The sequence below is a fragment of the Saimiri boliviensis genome, chromosome 5 (genome assembly GCF_048565385.1).
Source record: "Saimiri boliviensis isolate mSaiBol1 chromosome 5, mSaiBol1.pri, whole genome shotgun sequence".
Lineage (NCBI taxonomy): Eukaryota > Metazoa > Chordata > Mammalia > Primates > Cebidae > Saimiri > Saimiri boliviensis.
Window position 1 is genome coordinate 81211254 of NC_133453.1, and position 14136 is coordinate 81225389.

The 14136-nt window shown below is 39.3% G+C and overlaps 1 protein-coding gene across 6 annotated transcripts in view; it reads left to right on the plus strand.

Annotated features, from left to right (window-relative positions):
• Positions 1–14136, plus strand: part of CCDC148 (coiled-coil domain containing 148) — a 342429-nt gene that overhangs the window by 128151 nt on the left and 200142 nt on the right. For all 6 annotated transcript variants that reach the window (XM_074399652.1, XM_003921954.4, XM_074399655.1 and 3 more), the window contains one exon: positions 126–332. In XM_074399652.1, the coding sequence (XP_074255753.1) occupies positions 126–332 (207 nt within the window). The remainder of the gene's footprint in view (positions 1–125; positions 333–14136) is intronic.

Genomic DNA, 14136 nt, shown 5'->3' on the forward strand with positions numbered 1-14136 from the left:
TTATGATGAAGATATTTGACCCCCAGTTTTTCAAAATATTTGGTTATAATTCATTTTTGTAACAATGACACAAAATATAAGCTCATTTTCATAAGGGTAAGTATCCACCCTCTGTTACTTTTCAGGTTGAACATGAGAAATATTGTGACCAATATCACTTTGCTATGGAGCAGCGAAAGATTCTGATAGCAAATTGGAATAAAAATAGGAAAGACTTTATACAGAAGGCTGTGATGACACTGATTGAGGCTTGTACAACTCATGAAATGGAGAGCACATTGGCTAAGGACAAGAAAAAGCAACAGGAATTGTGTGCTGATCTGAAAGCCAAGGTAAGATGCTGTGCAGGTATTTCAGCATTTGCCTGGATATTGAAGAATCTATTTTTCACTTCTGTTCAAACTCAACCTAAAGTTTAGTTTTTCTTAAAAAAAGAAAAGCCTATCTTGAATAAAACTGTTAGGTTGAACTGCATAAAATTGCATTTTTTAGGTCAAAAATAGTCAACAATAAACAATTTCACATGGTTCAACTGAAAAGTTACTATAACAGGATGCTAATATTGAAGTTTTGATTGAGATATTCAATATTAACCATAGATGTGCACATCAGATGGAGGTGTTAGATGAAAATGCAAGTGTAATGATAAAGTAACTGTCTGATGCTGATTCAAAGACTCTTGGACTTCTCATTCACATGAGAAGACAGCAAAAATTTCAAGTGAGGAGGAGGAGAGAGGCTTCATGATAAGATACATTGGGAAAGCTTGCAGGGCTGTATGTGAGTCCTCAGCAAAATGTGGGGAAGTAGACAGGGTTTTCCTCCTCCTCAGACCCAGAAATGTCTAGGGGGCTGGACTGAGGGTGACTTGGGAGTTGGTAAGTAATCCTTGCTTTTAGAAGGATTGAGGACTGGTGTGATGCTTAGAGAGAAGTAGAGGAGCTGCCTCCAAGGCAGAACTGTAAGAATGTCTGCTGTGTTGGGAACAATTGCATTCCCCAGGAGGGTCACAGTGCATGAGTCCTGGAGGCCTGACGTGGATATGGCTTCCCCAGGAGTGTTGCCAGGGCCATTAAAAACAAATTGTATTGACGAATAACATACTTGAAGTGCACAAATCTTGAATTGATAAATGATATGGTAGGAGGATGATGCAACAAGAAATTTTATTTGCTTGATAGAAAACAACTGGCAGAATAATTAAGCTATATCAATTAAGAGCATATAAAACAAATGTCTCTGTTTTAAAACACTAAAGGAAAAATCTTTCATCTGAATTTTTTTTAAAAAAAAGATATTTATTTTGACATTGCACAAACTTGGGACCTAAAATGAATGGGAGCTGCATCAAGGCTGATCTGTCATGGGCTGCAGTGCTAAGACATGTTTCTCCTCCATCTTCAGGCTGATAAGAAAGACACAGGGGCCAGGGGCCATGACAAGTTATTGTGTTCCTAGTTTTTTTTATATTCATTTTGCACACTTTATCATTAGCTCTTGAGCTATGCTGAAAGTTATATTTCTTTGTATTGTATTGCACTGAGGTAAACATACATGTAGTAAAATACCCAAGTGCACAGTATTTATGTGTACAATTGGATGAAGTTTTATGACACACACACAACACCCATGAAAAACCACTGAGATCAAAACCTAGAATGTTTCCTGCAGCTGAGAAGGCTCCTTCATGCCTCTTCTCAGTAAATACAATCCCCACCTGTAGCCACTATTCTGACTTCATGACCATAGATTAGTTTTGTCTACTTTGAACTTCGTATAAATCAAATGAGATATATATATATAGTATATAGTCCTTTGTACTTCTTGCACTCATCATATCTTTGTGGCATGTTACAGCTATTTGTTCTTCTTTATTGCTATGTAGTATTTCATAGTATAAGTTTTCCTACTAACAGAAATTTGAGTCATTTTCAGGTTTTTGTTATTATGATAATGGCACTATGAATGTTCTTGAACATGTCTCTTGGTGGACATATACATTCATTACTATTGGATAGATATTATGCTTAGGAGCAAAATCACTACATCATAAGGCTCAGATGTGTTTAGCTTTAGTAAATACTACCAAATTGTTTTCCAAAGTGATTATTCAAATTTGCAACCAATTTCAGTTGCATCACCTTTTCCCAACATTGGTATTGCTTATCTTTAATTTCATCTAATGTGGTGACTGAGTAGTGGTACCTCATTTTGGTTTTCATTTGTACTTAGAATAAAGCTGTCCAGCATCTTTTCATATGCTTATTAGCCATTTGGATGTCCTCTTTTGTGAAAACCCCACTCAAATCTTTTGCCTATTTTCTGTTGGGTTGTGTGCTTTTTCCTTACTTAAATATATGTTCTTTATATATTCTGTATACAAGAGCTATTTCTTTTTATTTTCTCCCAATCAATGACTTGTCTCTTCACTCTCTTAATGGCATCTTTAAATGACCAAACATCTTAATTTTAATGAAGTAGTTTTTAAAAATTTTTAAATGTCTTTGAGATATGTTATATACAGTAAAATCACCGTTTTAAATGTGTAGCTCTATGAATTTTGAAAATGCATGATCTGTAACTACCACCATAATCAAGATAATCGAACAGTTCCACCACCACTCAGAAATTCTTCACATTCCTTTGTAGTCAACCCCTCATCTACCTCCAGCCTTTGGCAACCAGTGATCTGTTCTTCATCCCTATAGTTTTGCCTATTCCAGAAGGTCATGTAAGTGTAACTCAACAGTATGTATCCTTTGAGTCTGGCTTTGTTCACTTTGCATAATGCATTTTAAATCCAGCCATGTTGTTTGTATCAATAGTTTGTTTTTTTGTTGCTGAGTAGTATTCTATGACATGGATATGTTAGTTTTTCCATTCATCAGTTGTCTCAAGTTTTTGACAATTAATTTTACCTTGCTTATAGTGGGGGTAGCCTTTAGGCTTCCTGGTGACCCTGTGCCTCAGAGGGTGTCTTTTTTTTTTTTTTTTTGAATGACAGGGTTTCACTTTGTTGCCCAGGCTGGAATGTGGTGATGTAATCGTAGCTCGCTGTAGCCTAGATTCCTAGGCTCAAGTGATCTTCCTGCCTCCGTCTTCCAAATAGCTGAGACTACAGGCATGCACCACCCATGCCTGGCTAATTTTTCAATATTTTGTAGAGACAGGGTCTTATTATGTTACCCAGGCTGGTCTTGAGCTCCTGGCCTCGAGTGATCTTTCTGCCTTGGCTTCCCAAAGCACTGAGATTGCAGGTTAGCCACTGTGCCCAGCCCTGCCACACTCTTGTTCCTCTCCATGCGCTAGATTGTCACTAGACACTTGCTAGTCTGGTAGAGGAAGAGGCATTCTGCAATACTAGTACAGCCTCAGTCTCAGGCAGGGCCTGTGTCCCTGGGTCTTGGGGCTAGGCCTTACTCAGCGATTCTACTCTTTTCCCCATAACAGACAAATTCTGCTTCATGTTTCTGCTTCATGTTTTCTCCTTCTTATGAAGGAGGCAGTTTCCTATGCCTCCCCCAGGAAAAGAGGGTTTCTTCATTTCCTTCTCCCAGTTGTGATGGGTCTACACTTGCACCCCTAGTGGGTTGGTGGCTTTTCCTCCAGCAGTTATAGGTGTTCATTCTATAGGGCTTTGGATTCTCTCTGGCCGATCTGCACTGCCATAGGATGCTTTCTCTGGTCTCCTACCCTAACTCCAATCTTTTTTGGTGAGTACTCTGTGAGATCTGCAGAGAAAAGCCTGAGAGTGGGTCCAAATTCCCCTCGTGTTTGTAGCTTCCACAGGTTCTATAGTCTCATGCTCTGCAAAGTCATTACAACTTGTAAATCATTAAAATTTATCAATCTATTATAATATCTTAGCTGCAATCTTTTTACCAACTTCCATAATGGCCTCATCTTTCCCAGGTGCTCTGTACAAGTAAGTCAGTTGTCACATCCTGGCTCTCCTTGGAGGAGTCTCTTTCCTTACATTTCAAGCTAGTTTATTGCCTTGTGACCTCTGCTTTTTGATGAGTTCAAAAGAAGTCCTAATGTAGGTGATTCAGCTTTTTCTTGTGGGGAAAGTGAGAACGATATTCTAACTTTCTACACCTAAATGAAACCTCAAAGGTCCTAACGAAATATAATTCATCAATCTTTTTTTGTGCCCTATTTAAGAATTCACTGGATAATGATAAGGGGCCATTGTCAAAGATATTCTGCCCCAAGATTTTTCTGCCCAACAGGGTTCCTGCCTGGAGTAAAGGGACCCCAAAAACAGTGGGATGGAACAACAATAAATGGGAACCTGATGGATAGAAAAGAAGTGGCAAGTCAAAGGCAAATGAGCATGACCCACATTAAGAGCATGGAGCATCTTTCCTGGAAAGCTCAGCTAGCAATCAGGGCAACAGCACTGCTAGGAGGGCAAGGGTCAGCATGAACCTCCTGCCTGGCTTACTTAGGACAGTGCCACTCAACCATCGAGTGAGAACTTTGCTTTCCTTTTCTTCAGTGCTCCTCTCCTTTTCCTTCTCCCACCTCTGGGCCCTGAAGGCGTAAGCATCTAGGCAGTGAAAGAAGCAGCTGTCTTCCGCATGAAGAGGGAAATGCTGATTAATCTCTTGAAACCAGGTACTGATTTTGAACCAAAACAGTGTTTTGTGACTTAAAGTTACCACGGGCCTCTCTGTAACCCAATAGTGAGCCATGCATTCTGCTGAGTTTTTATCTGATGGTTGGAGAAACATCTGAATGGAGGAGGAAAACAATGCCACATTTTGATAATGTCTCACACATCATGCTGTTTCATATACCAAGCATACTTATTGGGCATCCTAATAGATGCTTTCTGTGTTTCCCGATATTCTCTTCAACAACAAATCTAAGTTGAGATGTGCAGAGGTTGCTGCAGAGCATCTCGCCACTGGACCAAGGCTGCAGCTCCAAGAGACAACATAACATGTAGCCTCCTCGGAGAGGTATGGTCACAAGAGGGTAAACACATATCTGAACTTTCAGAGATGAAACCTGGAAAGGGTAAATGCAGGCAGGCCATGGGGGAAATCAGAACATATAGTACACTGTGGTAAAATGGATTCTGTTTTTTCTAGAGAGGGTGTTATCCTTGGAATTTGTATTCCTGATGATGGACTGAGGCTCATTAAATTATACTGAGGCTCATTAAAACTACATCATAAAAGAAAAGAAATAAATCTATAATTTCCACAGTTATTTAAAATGTTCAACTATGCTTATGATTTTTTTTAACCTGGAAGGAAACTTGGCAATTTATCCCTGCCCTTCATTTTACAAGCCTGAAATTTGAGTCCTGAAAGATGAAGTGACTTGCCTGAGGTTCACACCAGCTCATTGAACTTGTAATTCAGTATTATCTCAGCCCTACAAAGGTTTGCATACAAGAATCCTGCAAAATAATAGAAGATATTTATTATACTGTAGGCTCCAGTGTGCTGTAAAGTAGGCCCACAGAGTGCGAAAAATATTACTTCATTGTATCATAAATTTGACCTTTCTAAAACTAATATGCCAGCTATAATAAACATTAATTAAACATTTAACCATAATTTTGTTCTCAGCCTTGGAATTTAAAAGGACTATTGGGGGTAATTTAGATGATTTGTGTCTTTTAAGAGAAGTGTTAAAGGAATTTTGAAATAATGCTCTTGTGCTCTCTCTTGTCTCTGTTTTGTTTTGGTTTGGTTTTCTGTCGGTAACAGTTGCTGTAGCAAGCAGAGGCATTTAGGCCTCTCACCAGAGGATAAGAGGAACAGGAGGAAGTAGAGCACTCAATCTCTTGCTCCTACAAAACCTGCTCTTTGATCCCCCAAGTTTTCCCAGACTGCAGCCTGAACCAGTCTGTGTACTCGATTCCGCAGCATCCTTGTCTTTCCATGGCATGGCTAGGAACCTCCTCCCCAGAGCCATCTCAGAATTGACTTTCTTTGCTTCCATGCTGGGTGGCCTGCATGGAACAGTTAACTTCACTTGGATGCTTAGGATGCAAAGGGGAATAGTTAACTTCACTTGGATGCTTAATACCACATGAGAGGCTTTTGTCCTGTCCTTAATTTGCCCACCCTTGTCATTCCTTTTCTGACTGTTTCCCATGGTCACCACTCCGTAGGACCCTAACCTGACACCACGCACCCTCATCCCAGACTCCCAGGAAACAAGCGACCTCCTACTTTAGCAAGAAAAGTAAGTCATTGGGGAGTGACAACAACCCCTAATTTCTTCTTCCTCACCCTATGCCTTTCTGTCTCTTGTCAGACGCTGGCCTTCCTCTAGATGATGAAGGGTGTGATGGCTTATGGGTTCAAGTTCAGTCCTTCTCCCTAAAATTCGGAACTGTGACTCACCTAACAACTTTAGAAATGTGATGCTAGTGGTTATCTCCTGTCTTTGTTTTTGTCTCTCTTATTCTTTTAGTGTTTCCTTCAGCCTGTAAACATGACTAAGTCAAAAGACTATCCGAAGAAGCCTTCTCTTGTCATCCTCAAGCTCTTGGGCAGACCCTAGCTCTACTCTTTCATTTGAAATCAATCCTTTGAAACAGTAGTCTACATTATTGTCCCAAAAACTTCTGACTTCTCAGTCTACTGAGATCTTCTCCTCTAAGGTCTTTGATGACTACTGTATTACCTAATCCAGCAAGGCTCTTCCATCCTGAGCCTCCTGGACCTCTCCCCTTCACTTCCCTGTTGATGACCCACTCTTTGACATTCTTTACTCCCTCAGCTTCCATAAAACTGTTTACTTTGCCATATCTTACAGTGGTTCTTAGTCTCCCCATGTATTTCCCATTGTCTGTCCACTTCTAAAACCCTGGAGCCCTCCAGTTTTCTGTCCTCACTCTTTGCTCTTACTTCTCTCTACTTCATTGGCCCCTAAGCGTCCTCGTGATTCTGCCAACCCTGATATGCTAACTGCTCTCAGATCTTTATTCCCATTTCTGCACAGTTCTCTCAACTTCTTGTATCCAGCTACATGCTGATTATATCAACTTAGAAGGCTGAGTGCCTCAAATTCAGTGTCCAAAATAGAAATTCTCATTTTCCTATGGTAAAATTGCACTTCTTTCTTGAAACTTAGCTTCCTCTTCTCTTTTACCTTCATAGCCATTTATCAACTTTTGAAAATTTTATCTATCTGCCCCTTCCTTTCTATAATAAAGCCCTGACCATTGTTCCTGAGCTATCGCACCTCTCATCACTATGTTTCACATTCTACCCTTGTGAAATCCTTTCTCAAAATTGCAGGCACAATGCTCTATCTAAAATTCAATTCAGTTTAGGCACAGTGGCTCATACCTGTAGTCCCAGTGCTTTGGGAGGCTAAGGCGGGAGGATTGCTTGAAGCCAGGAGTTCAAGACTAGCCTGGGCAACATAGCAAGACCCTGTCTCTATTAAAAAATGGTTTAAAAAAATAACCAGGAGTAGTGATGCATGCATGTATTTCTAGCTACTCAGGAGACTGAGGCAGGAGGATTTCTTGAGCCCAGGAGTTCAAGGTTGCTGTGAGCTATGATTGCATCCCTGCACCTCAGTTCAGCCTGCTTGACAGAATGAGACCCTATCTGTTTAAAAAACTGCAATTAAGGTATGCCATCCCCTGATGATAATATCTCAGTTGCCTACAGTAATGATCCAACTTTCTGGCATGGCTGTCAGGTTTTTCAATAACTTGGACCCCAGCTTTCTCTCCAGTCTCCTTTCTTGACACATTCCACTTTATGTATTATGATTTAGAAATACCAAACTTGCTCTACCTCTGCCACTGCACAGTACAACATTCCATTTCCTGGCTCTGCGCCTTTGTTCTTGGTATTGTTGGCTTTGCCTGGAATGCCTCTCTTACCTTCCTTTGTCTGAATAAATCTCATTCATCTTCAAAATTCAGCTCAAATGTCTGATACAGGAAGACTTTGTTGAATCCCTGACTATACTCAGTATACTCTTTGTTCTCCCTAACTCCTGGTACATAACTCTGGCTCGCCTGTGATTATGATTACGTCACACTAAAAACTCTCACGTCCCCAACAGAAGTGCAGGCAGAAACACCATCTTATTCATCTTGGTGTGAGCCTCCCCCTACCTCTTCCTAGATTTTCAGTGTTTGGGAAATGATAGGAGCTCAGTAACTTTCGTTGAAGTGAAGTGGATAAGCCTTAGGCATTTTGTTTCTTCTTCTCAATACCTGCTGACACAGTACTCCCCTCACTATCTTCTTTCTAATGTGTTTCTCAGGGAGCTTGCTGTAGAAACAAGTATGTGATGTGCAAAGTCATTAAGAAGTGAAGTGCAAGACTGAATTGTCAAAACTGAATGTTTTGGGATGCCAATTGTAGTTTTAAAAATAAAACCTGACTACTTGTAAAATTGTGGTATATTTTAGGCATGAACAAACTCACCAGGCACTTAGTTTTTTCTTCACCTCATCTTGTTTTTGTGTTCCTTGTTGTCTCTCTAGCTGATTGCATGACCCAGTCAAGAAGCCACAAGTAGTTAAGAAAATCAGATAATGTTGAGATAGAAGATACCTTTTTGAATGAATATCACTTGAACTCTCTCTGTCCACTTTTGATAGTTCTCCAACTATCAAATTATTAGTTCCTTCCACAACCCCCGCCCTCTCCACAGATTTCAGCCTCCTCTGCTGTTGAAGAACAGACTTGGATTTAGGTTTCACCAATCAGATGTGAGTGGTAATTTAATTCAAATAGAGTTTTCTGAGTTCCAATTCCAGAGATGATGAATGGCTGATGTTGTACTCAGACTCACGCTCACACAGTAAGCAACTATAGAAACTTGACAAAATGATTTAAAAATGTTTGCAGGCATTGGATAACCAGTATATGGATGAGATTTTTGAAATAAGAGAATTTTTTAAAGTGAGCCTCATATTCACCCTGGATTTCTTCATGAGGTCATTTTTCAATATAAGGTGGAAAGAAACAGCCTAAGCAGAGAATGATAGTCATGATAGGTAAGAGAAGCAGAGGTTGGAGCTTGGGATGTAAAGGCAAATTTGATTTGGGGACAGGATACTGGAGATGAAGGACTGGCAGATAAAGAGCTTCCAAACTGTATATAAAAATATCCCTTGGGTCCTTTGCCAACTTCTAGGTTCTGAATGCACAGGATGAGATACTAAAAGTCCAACAGAGAACAGCCACTGAAGGCTGGGAACTGAATAGAGATTCCAGAGGTCACAGGACACAGGACGGGGTGGGGTATATGTCTTGGAGTTCTAGCTTAGTCAAAGTAGAGAAATCTTGGTGAACTCTCTAGACATTCAGTTGAAACCTTAGAAAGGCCATGCCTTAGGGGTAAGAGCTGTACTCTGGGATTATGAAGAAAACAGAAACAGACTTACCCTTTAAAAGGCCAAGATAAAGCATCAGCAAGATTCAGGAGATTTTCTGGCAACTTAAGCGCTTTCCTGACTAAGACTCAACACTGTTTAGAGAAAAATAGCATAACCCAGAGGCTCTACAAAATATCATTCATGATGTCCAATGTATAATAAAAATTCCCAAACATTCAAAGAAACAGGGAAAGTGGCAGATAATCAAAGAAACAAACTGTCTCAGAGATGATCCAGATATTCATAGTTAAAAGACAAGAACTTCAAGATAATTATGATTAATTTATTAAAGAAAATAGAAATAAAAATGGAAAAAATGAATGAAAATCTATAATATTTCAGCAGAGAATTTGCATATATAAAAATGGGTCAAATGAAAATTCTAGAAATGTAAACTGTAATACCTTAAATTAAGAATCCATTGAATGGGCTTTATCAGCAGACCGGGCATAGCAGAAGACAGAATTAGTGACCTCAAAGACAAGCCAGTAGAAAATATTTCAACTGAAGGACATAAAGAAAACAATAATAAAATCAAAGTCAGGATAGAGCAGAGAACATAAATGAGATGTGGAACATGGTAAAAAGGTATATATATATATATATATATATATATATATATATATATATATATATAATTAAAGTTCCAGAAAAAGGAGAGAGAATGAAATAGAGGCAGTACTGAAGAAATAATATCTAAGAACTTACCAAATCCAATGAAAGATGTCAACCTATATTTTTAAGAAGCTCAACAAACCCAAGGTAGACAAACACACAAACAAAAAAACCATATCCAGGCACTTGATAGTCAAACTCCTGAAAATGATGGTGATATGGTTTGGTTGTATCCCCACCCAAATCTCATTTTGGGTTGTAGTTCCTATAATCCCCATGTGTTGTGGGAGGGACTAAGTGGAGATAATTGAATCACAGGGGTGGTTTCCCCTATCCTGTTCTCATGATACTGAGTTCTCACCAGATCTGATCGTTTTATAAGGGGCTTTCCCCTTTGCTGGGCACTCGTTCTCTCTCCTGCCACCATGTGAAGAAAGACATGTTTGCTTCACCTTCCACCATGACTGTAAATTTCCTGAGGCCTCCCACCCATGCTGAACTGTGAATCAATTAAACCTGTTTCCTTTATATATTACCCGGTCTCAGGTATGTCTTAGCAGCGTGAGAACAGACTAATTCAGATAAGTAAAGAAAAAGGGAGTTAAATAAAGAAACAGACATGGCATGTCCATCGTTTGGCTGCTGTGGACACACACAAAGGCAGCCTGTTCTGAGTCATTGGTGATACAACAACTTCCCAATTGTGCCAGAGGCAGAGTGGCTTCCACCAGAGCAGCTCTTTGTTACATGGTTCTGGAAGTTATTTCTGGAAGCTTAGTCTGGAGCTTGCTTCTCTGCCCCCTCCAAAGATTTTGTGAGCCTTCTAAAATTCCATAATTAATACATTCTGTTAAACTATCTAGGGTGGATTCTGCTGTGTGCAACTAAAAATGGTGACACAAAGGATGTCTGGGTCCTGCTATGCTATTTTGACTGGCCTTCTTGTTAGCTACAGGTTAAACATGAACAGCAGACAGAATCAGTAATGATTCATCATTCTCCTGGTCCAAACTGAAACAGATCTTGCAGGCACACACTATGTTGGATCACCTTTGAGACAGAGGTAATCACAAAAAGCTCATCCATCAGTCATATGACTCAAGTGACAAGGTATAGGGAAAGAGATGCATATAATAATGATCTATCAATATCCATAGAGGTAATTTACTTTCATTTGTGCTTCTGACATCATTTAGGGAGTGTTCCCTCAGGAGATATAATAAGTTGCTTCTTTTTGAGCATTAGGGATCTCCACGCAATATACTTCCTTGATTAGCGAAGAAAAAAGCAATGTAACTGGAGGAACTTGGGTGTCCAGTTTACTACAACAACTGGCAAGGATCCAATAGTTTCTGCCAATTTAAGGCAGTTGTTCATGAGTGTTTTGGTGTGGTCAATTGTGCCATGCATCGTTAGCATAATCAGTGCTAGTGATGAATCCCTTGCATTATTGGCTTCCCTATAGTCGCAGCAGTTGGGGGCATTTATGGAGAAGTTCCCTGTGGTTAACCATGGATATAATATTGGCAGAAGAAAGAGAGCTCTGAGGAACCATAGGCATCAATGCCAGAGTGATTTTTGGTCACAGCAGCAGATGGCATTTCCTCTATACAGCTGTATTGCACTATCTGTGGTTCTTGGCAGGTAACTAATTGAAATTCCCAGGGTTTGAGGACTTGATAAATCTGCATATTAGTTCCAAGCAAGATATTCCAAGTAGCCCTACTCTTAAAATGTCTTAGTTTTTAAAGCATATCTGTCTGCATTGGGGTCTATTTTATAAAGTTTAAAAGAGGCTATACTTTTTAATGTTCTTTGTAATGAGAGCCTTATATTTCCATGGCAAGTCATAACAACATCTCCCAAGATGTTCTGCAAATGAGGATACTTGGTCTGGAGTATAGATGTTTGCATTTTACCATGACTTTATATAACAAAATTTCTGTCCACCATAATCTCAAGTACTTAGGATGGGAAGTTACAACTTGGAGTTGGAAAGCCAATATTCTTAAAATATCTGTTAAAAATAAATATATGACTATTAAAAAATTTAAGTGTGTCTAGTGGAACAGAATAGAGTCCAGAAATAGATCCACACATCTCAAGTCAGTTGCTTTTCAACAAAGATACACAGTCAATTTGATGAAGAAAGGTTAGTCCTATGGGAAAATGGTATGAACCATTGAAAATCCAGATCCAAAAATAAGTGAATCTTAATACATACTTCTACCCTATGTAAAATGAACTCAGAATGAATCATAAACCCACATGTCAAACTGAAAACTACAAAACATGGGGGAAGACAACTTGGGGAAATTTTTATGTCCTTGGTTTTGGCAAAGATTTCTTAGCTACAACACCAAATGCACTATCCCTAGCGCATCTAGTGCAAAAGATATCATTGGTCAGTCGGACGTCTTCAAAATTGTTGAAAGACACTGCTAAGATAATAAAAAGGCAGGTCACCCACTGGGAGAAAATATTTGCAAATTACATGTCTAATGAAAGAGTTGTGTCCAGAATTTATAAAAATTTCTTAAAACGTAATAAGAAACAGCCCAATTTTTTAAAAAAGCAGAATATTCAGTCACTTCACCAAAGAAGATATATTTCAAATAAAACAAGAAAAGATGTTCAAAACCACTAATCAGTAGAAAAATACAGATTAAAACCACAGTGGGATATTAGTATTACCTATCAGAAAGTCTAAAAAATCTGACCATGTCAAATATGGTCAACTGGAATTCTCATACAGTGCTGGCAGGAAATGCAAAGTAATATGGTCACTTTGTGAAACATTTTGGCAGTTTTTTGTTTTGTTTTGTTTTTGTTTGGTCTCAGTGGTGAGATCTCAGCTCACTGCAACCTCTGCCTCCTGGGTGCAAGCAATTCTTGTGCAGCAGCCTCCCATATAGCTGGGATTATAGGTGCCAGTTGCCATGCCCAGCTAATGTTTGTTTTCAGTAGAGGCAGGGTTTCACCATGTTGCCCACACGGGTATATAACTCTTGACCACAAGAAGTTTGCCCACCTTGGCCTCCCATGCCTGGCTGATTTTGGCGGTTCTTTATACTGTTAAACACACACTTACACATGATCCAGCAATCCTACTCATGGGTGTTTATTCATTTAAAATGGAAAATTATGTTGACACAAAAGCTTGTAAGTGAACCTTTATAATAGCTTTATTTGTAATTGCTAAAACTGGAAGCCATCCAAATGCCTTTAAGCAGGGAAGGGATAAACAAGCTGTGATACTTCTATACAATGGAATATTACTCAGCAACAAAAAGTAACACCTTACTGATACAAGCAACAACATAGACAAATCTCAAATGTATTATGCTAAGCAAAATATGTCAGACACGAAAGGCTACATTCCACATGGTTTCACTTACATGATCTTCTTACAAGACAAAACTATGGGAATAGAAAATAAGTTAGTCCTTGCCAGGGGATTTGGGGAGAGGGATTTCCAAGGAGGGAGGGAGGGAGGGAGAAAGGTAGAAAGGAAGGAAGGAAGGGAGAAGGCCATATCCATGCCCCTCATTAGTTTTCCAGAAGTTACACATTCTGTTCTCACTAACTGCACAAAGCAGAACTTATTTGTACTTGTCATGCCTGGCTGCAAGCTGAGCAATGTAGTCTATTTTAGGTAGTTGATGCACCACCAAAATTCAGAGATTATTACTATCAATAAAGGGGAGAATAAAATAACAGGGACAACTAGCAGACTCCAGGGATGTGAGTTGCCAGCAAGGAATCTGGGGGTACCTTCCTAAGACTCTACCTCTGCTTCAGGTAGTCTCACAAAGATTCTCTCTGCCCTATTATCTCCAAGGCCAACCACAGGATCCTCTGATCAGCAAAGTTTTCCTGGAGAGCTAAGTCTATAATATTTTTTCAGGGAAAATTTAGGGGAAGAAAAGATTTGGTTAAGTGGCGACCATAGTCTTGGCTTCTCTTGGTCTCCATCTGCTCTACCCTCTCTTTAGACTCCCTACCTGCACTTGCCATATGATTGCCAAATACATATGGAATAAATAAATGAAACTTTGCTTTAGAAACAAATAGGTTAAAACGTGTCAGTTTGCTGTTTCTATAGATCAAAAATAGCATAATATCAGCAATAGCATATGATGCGA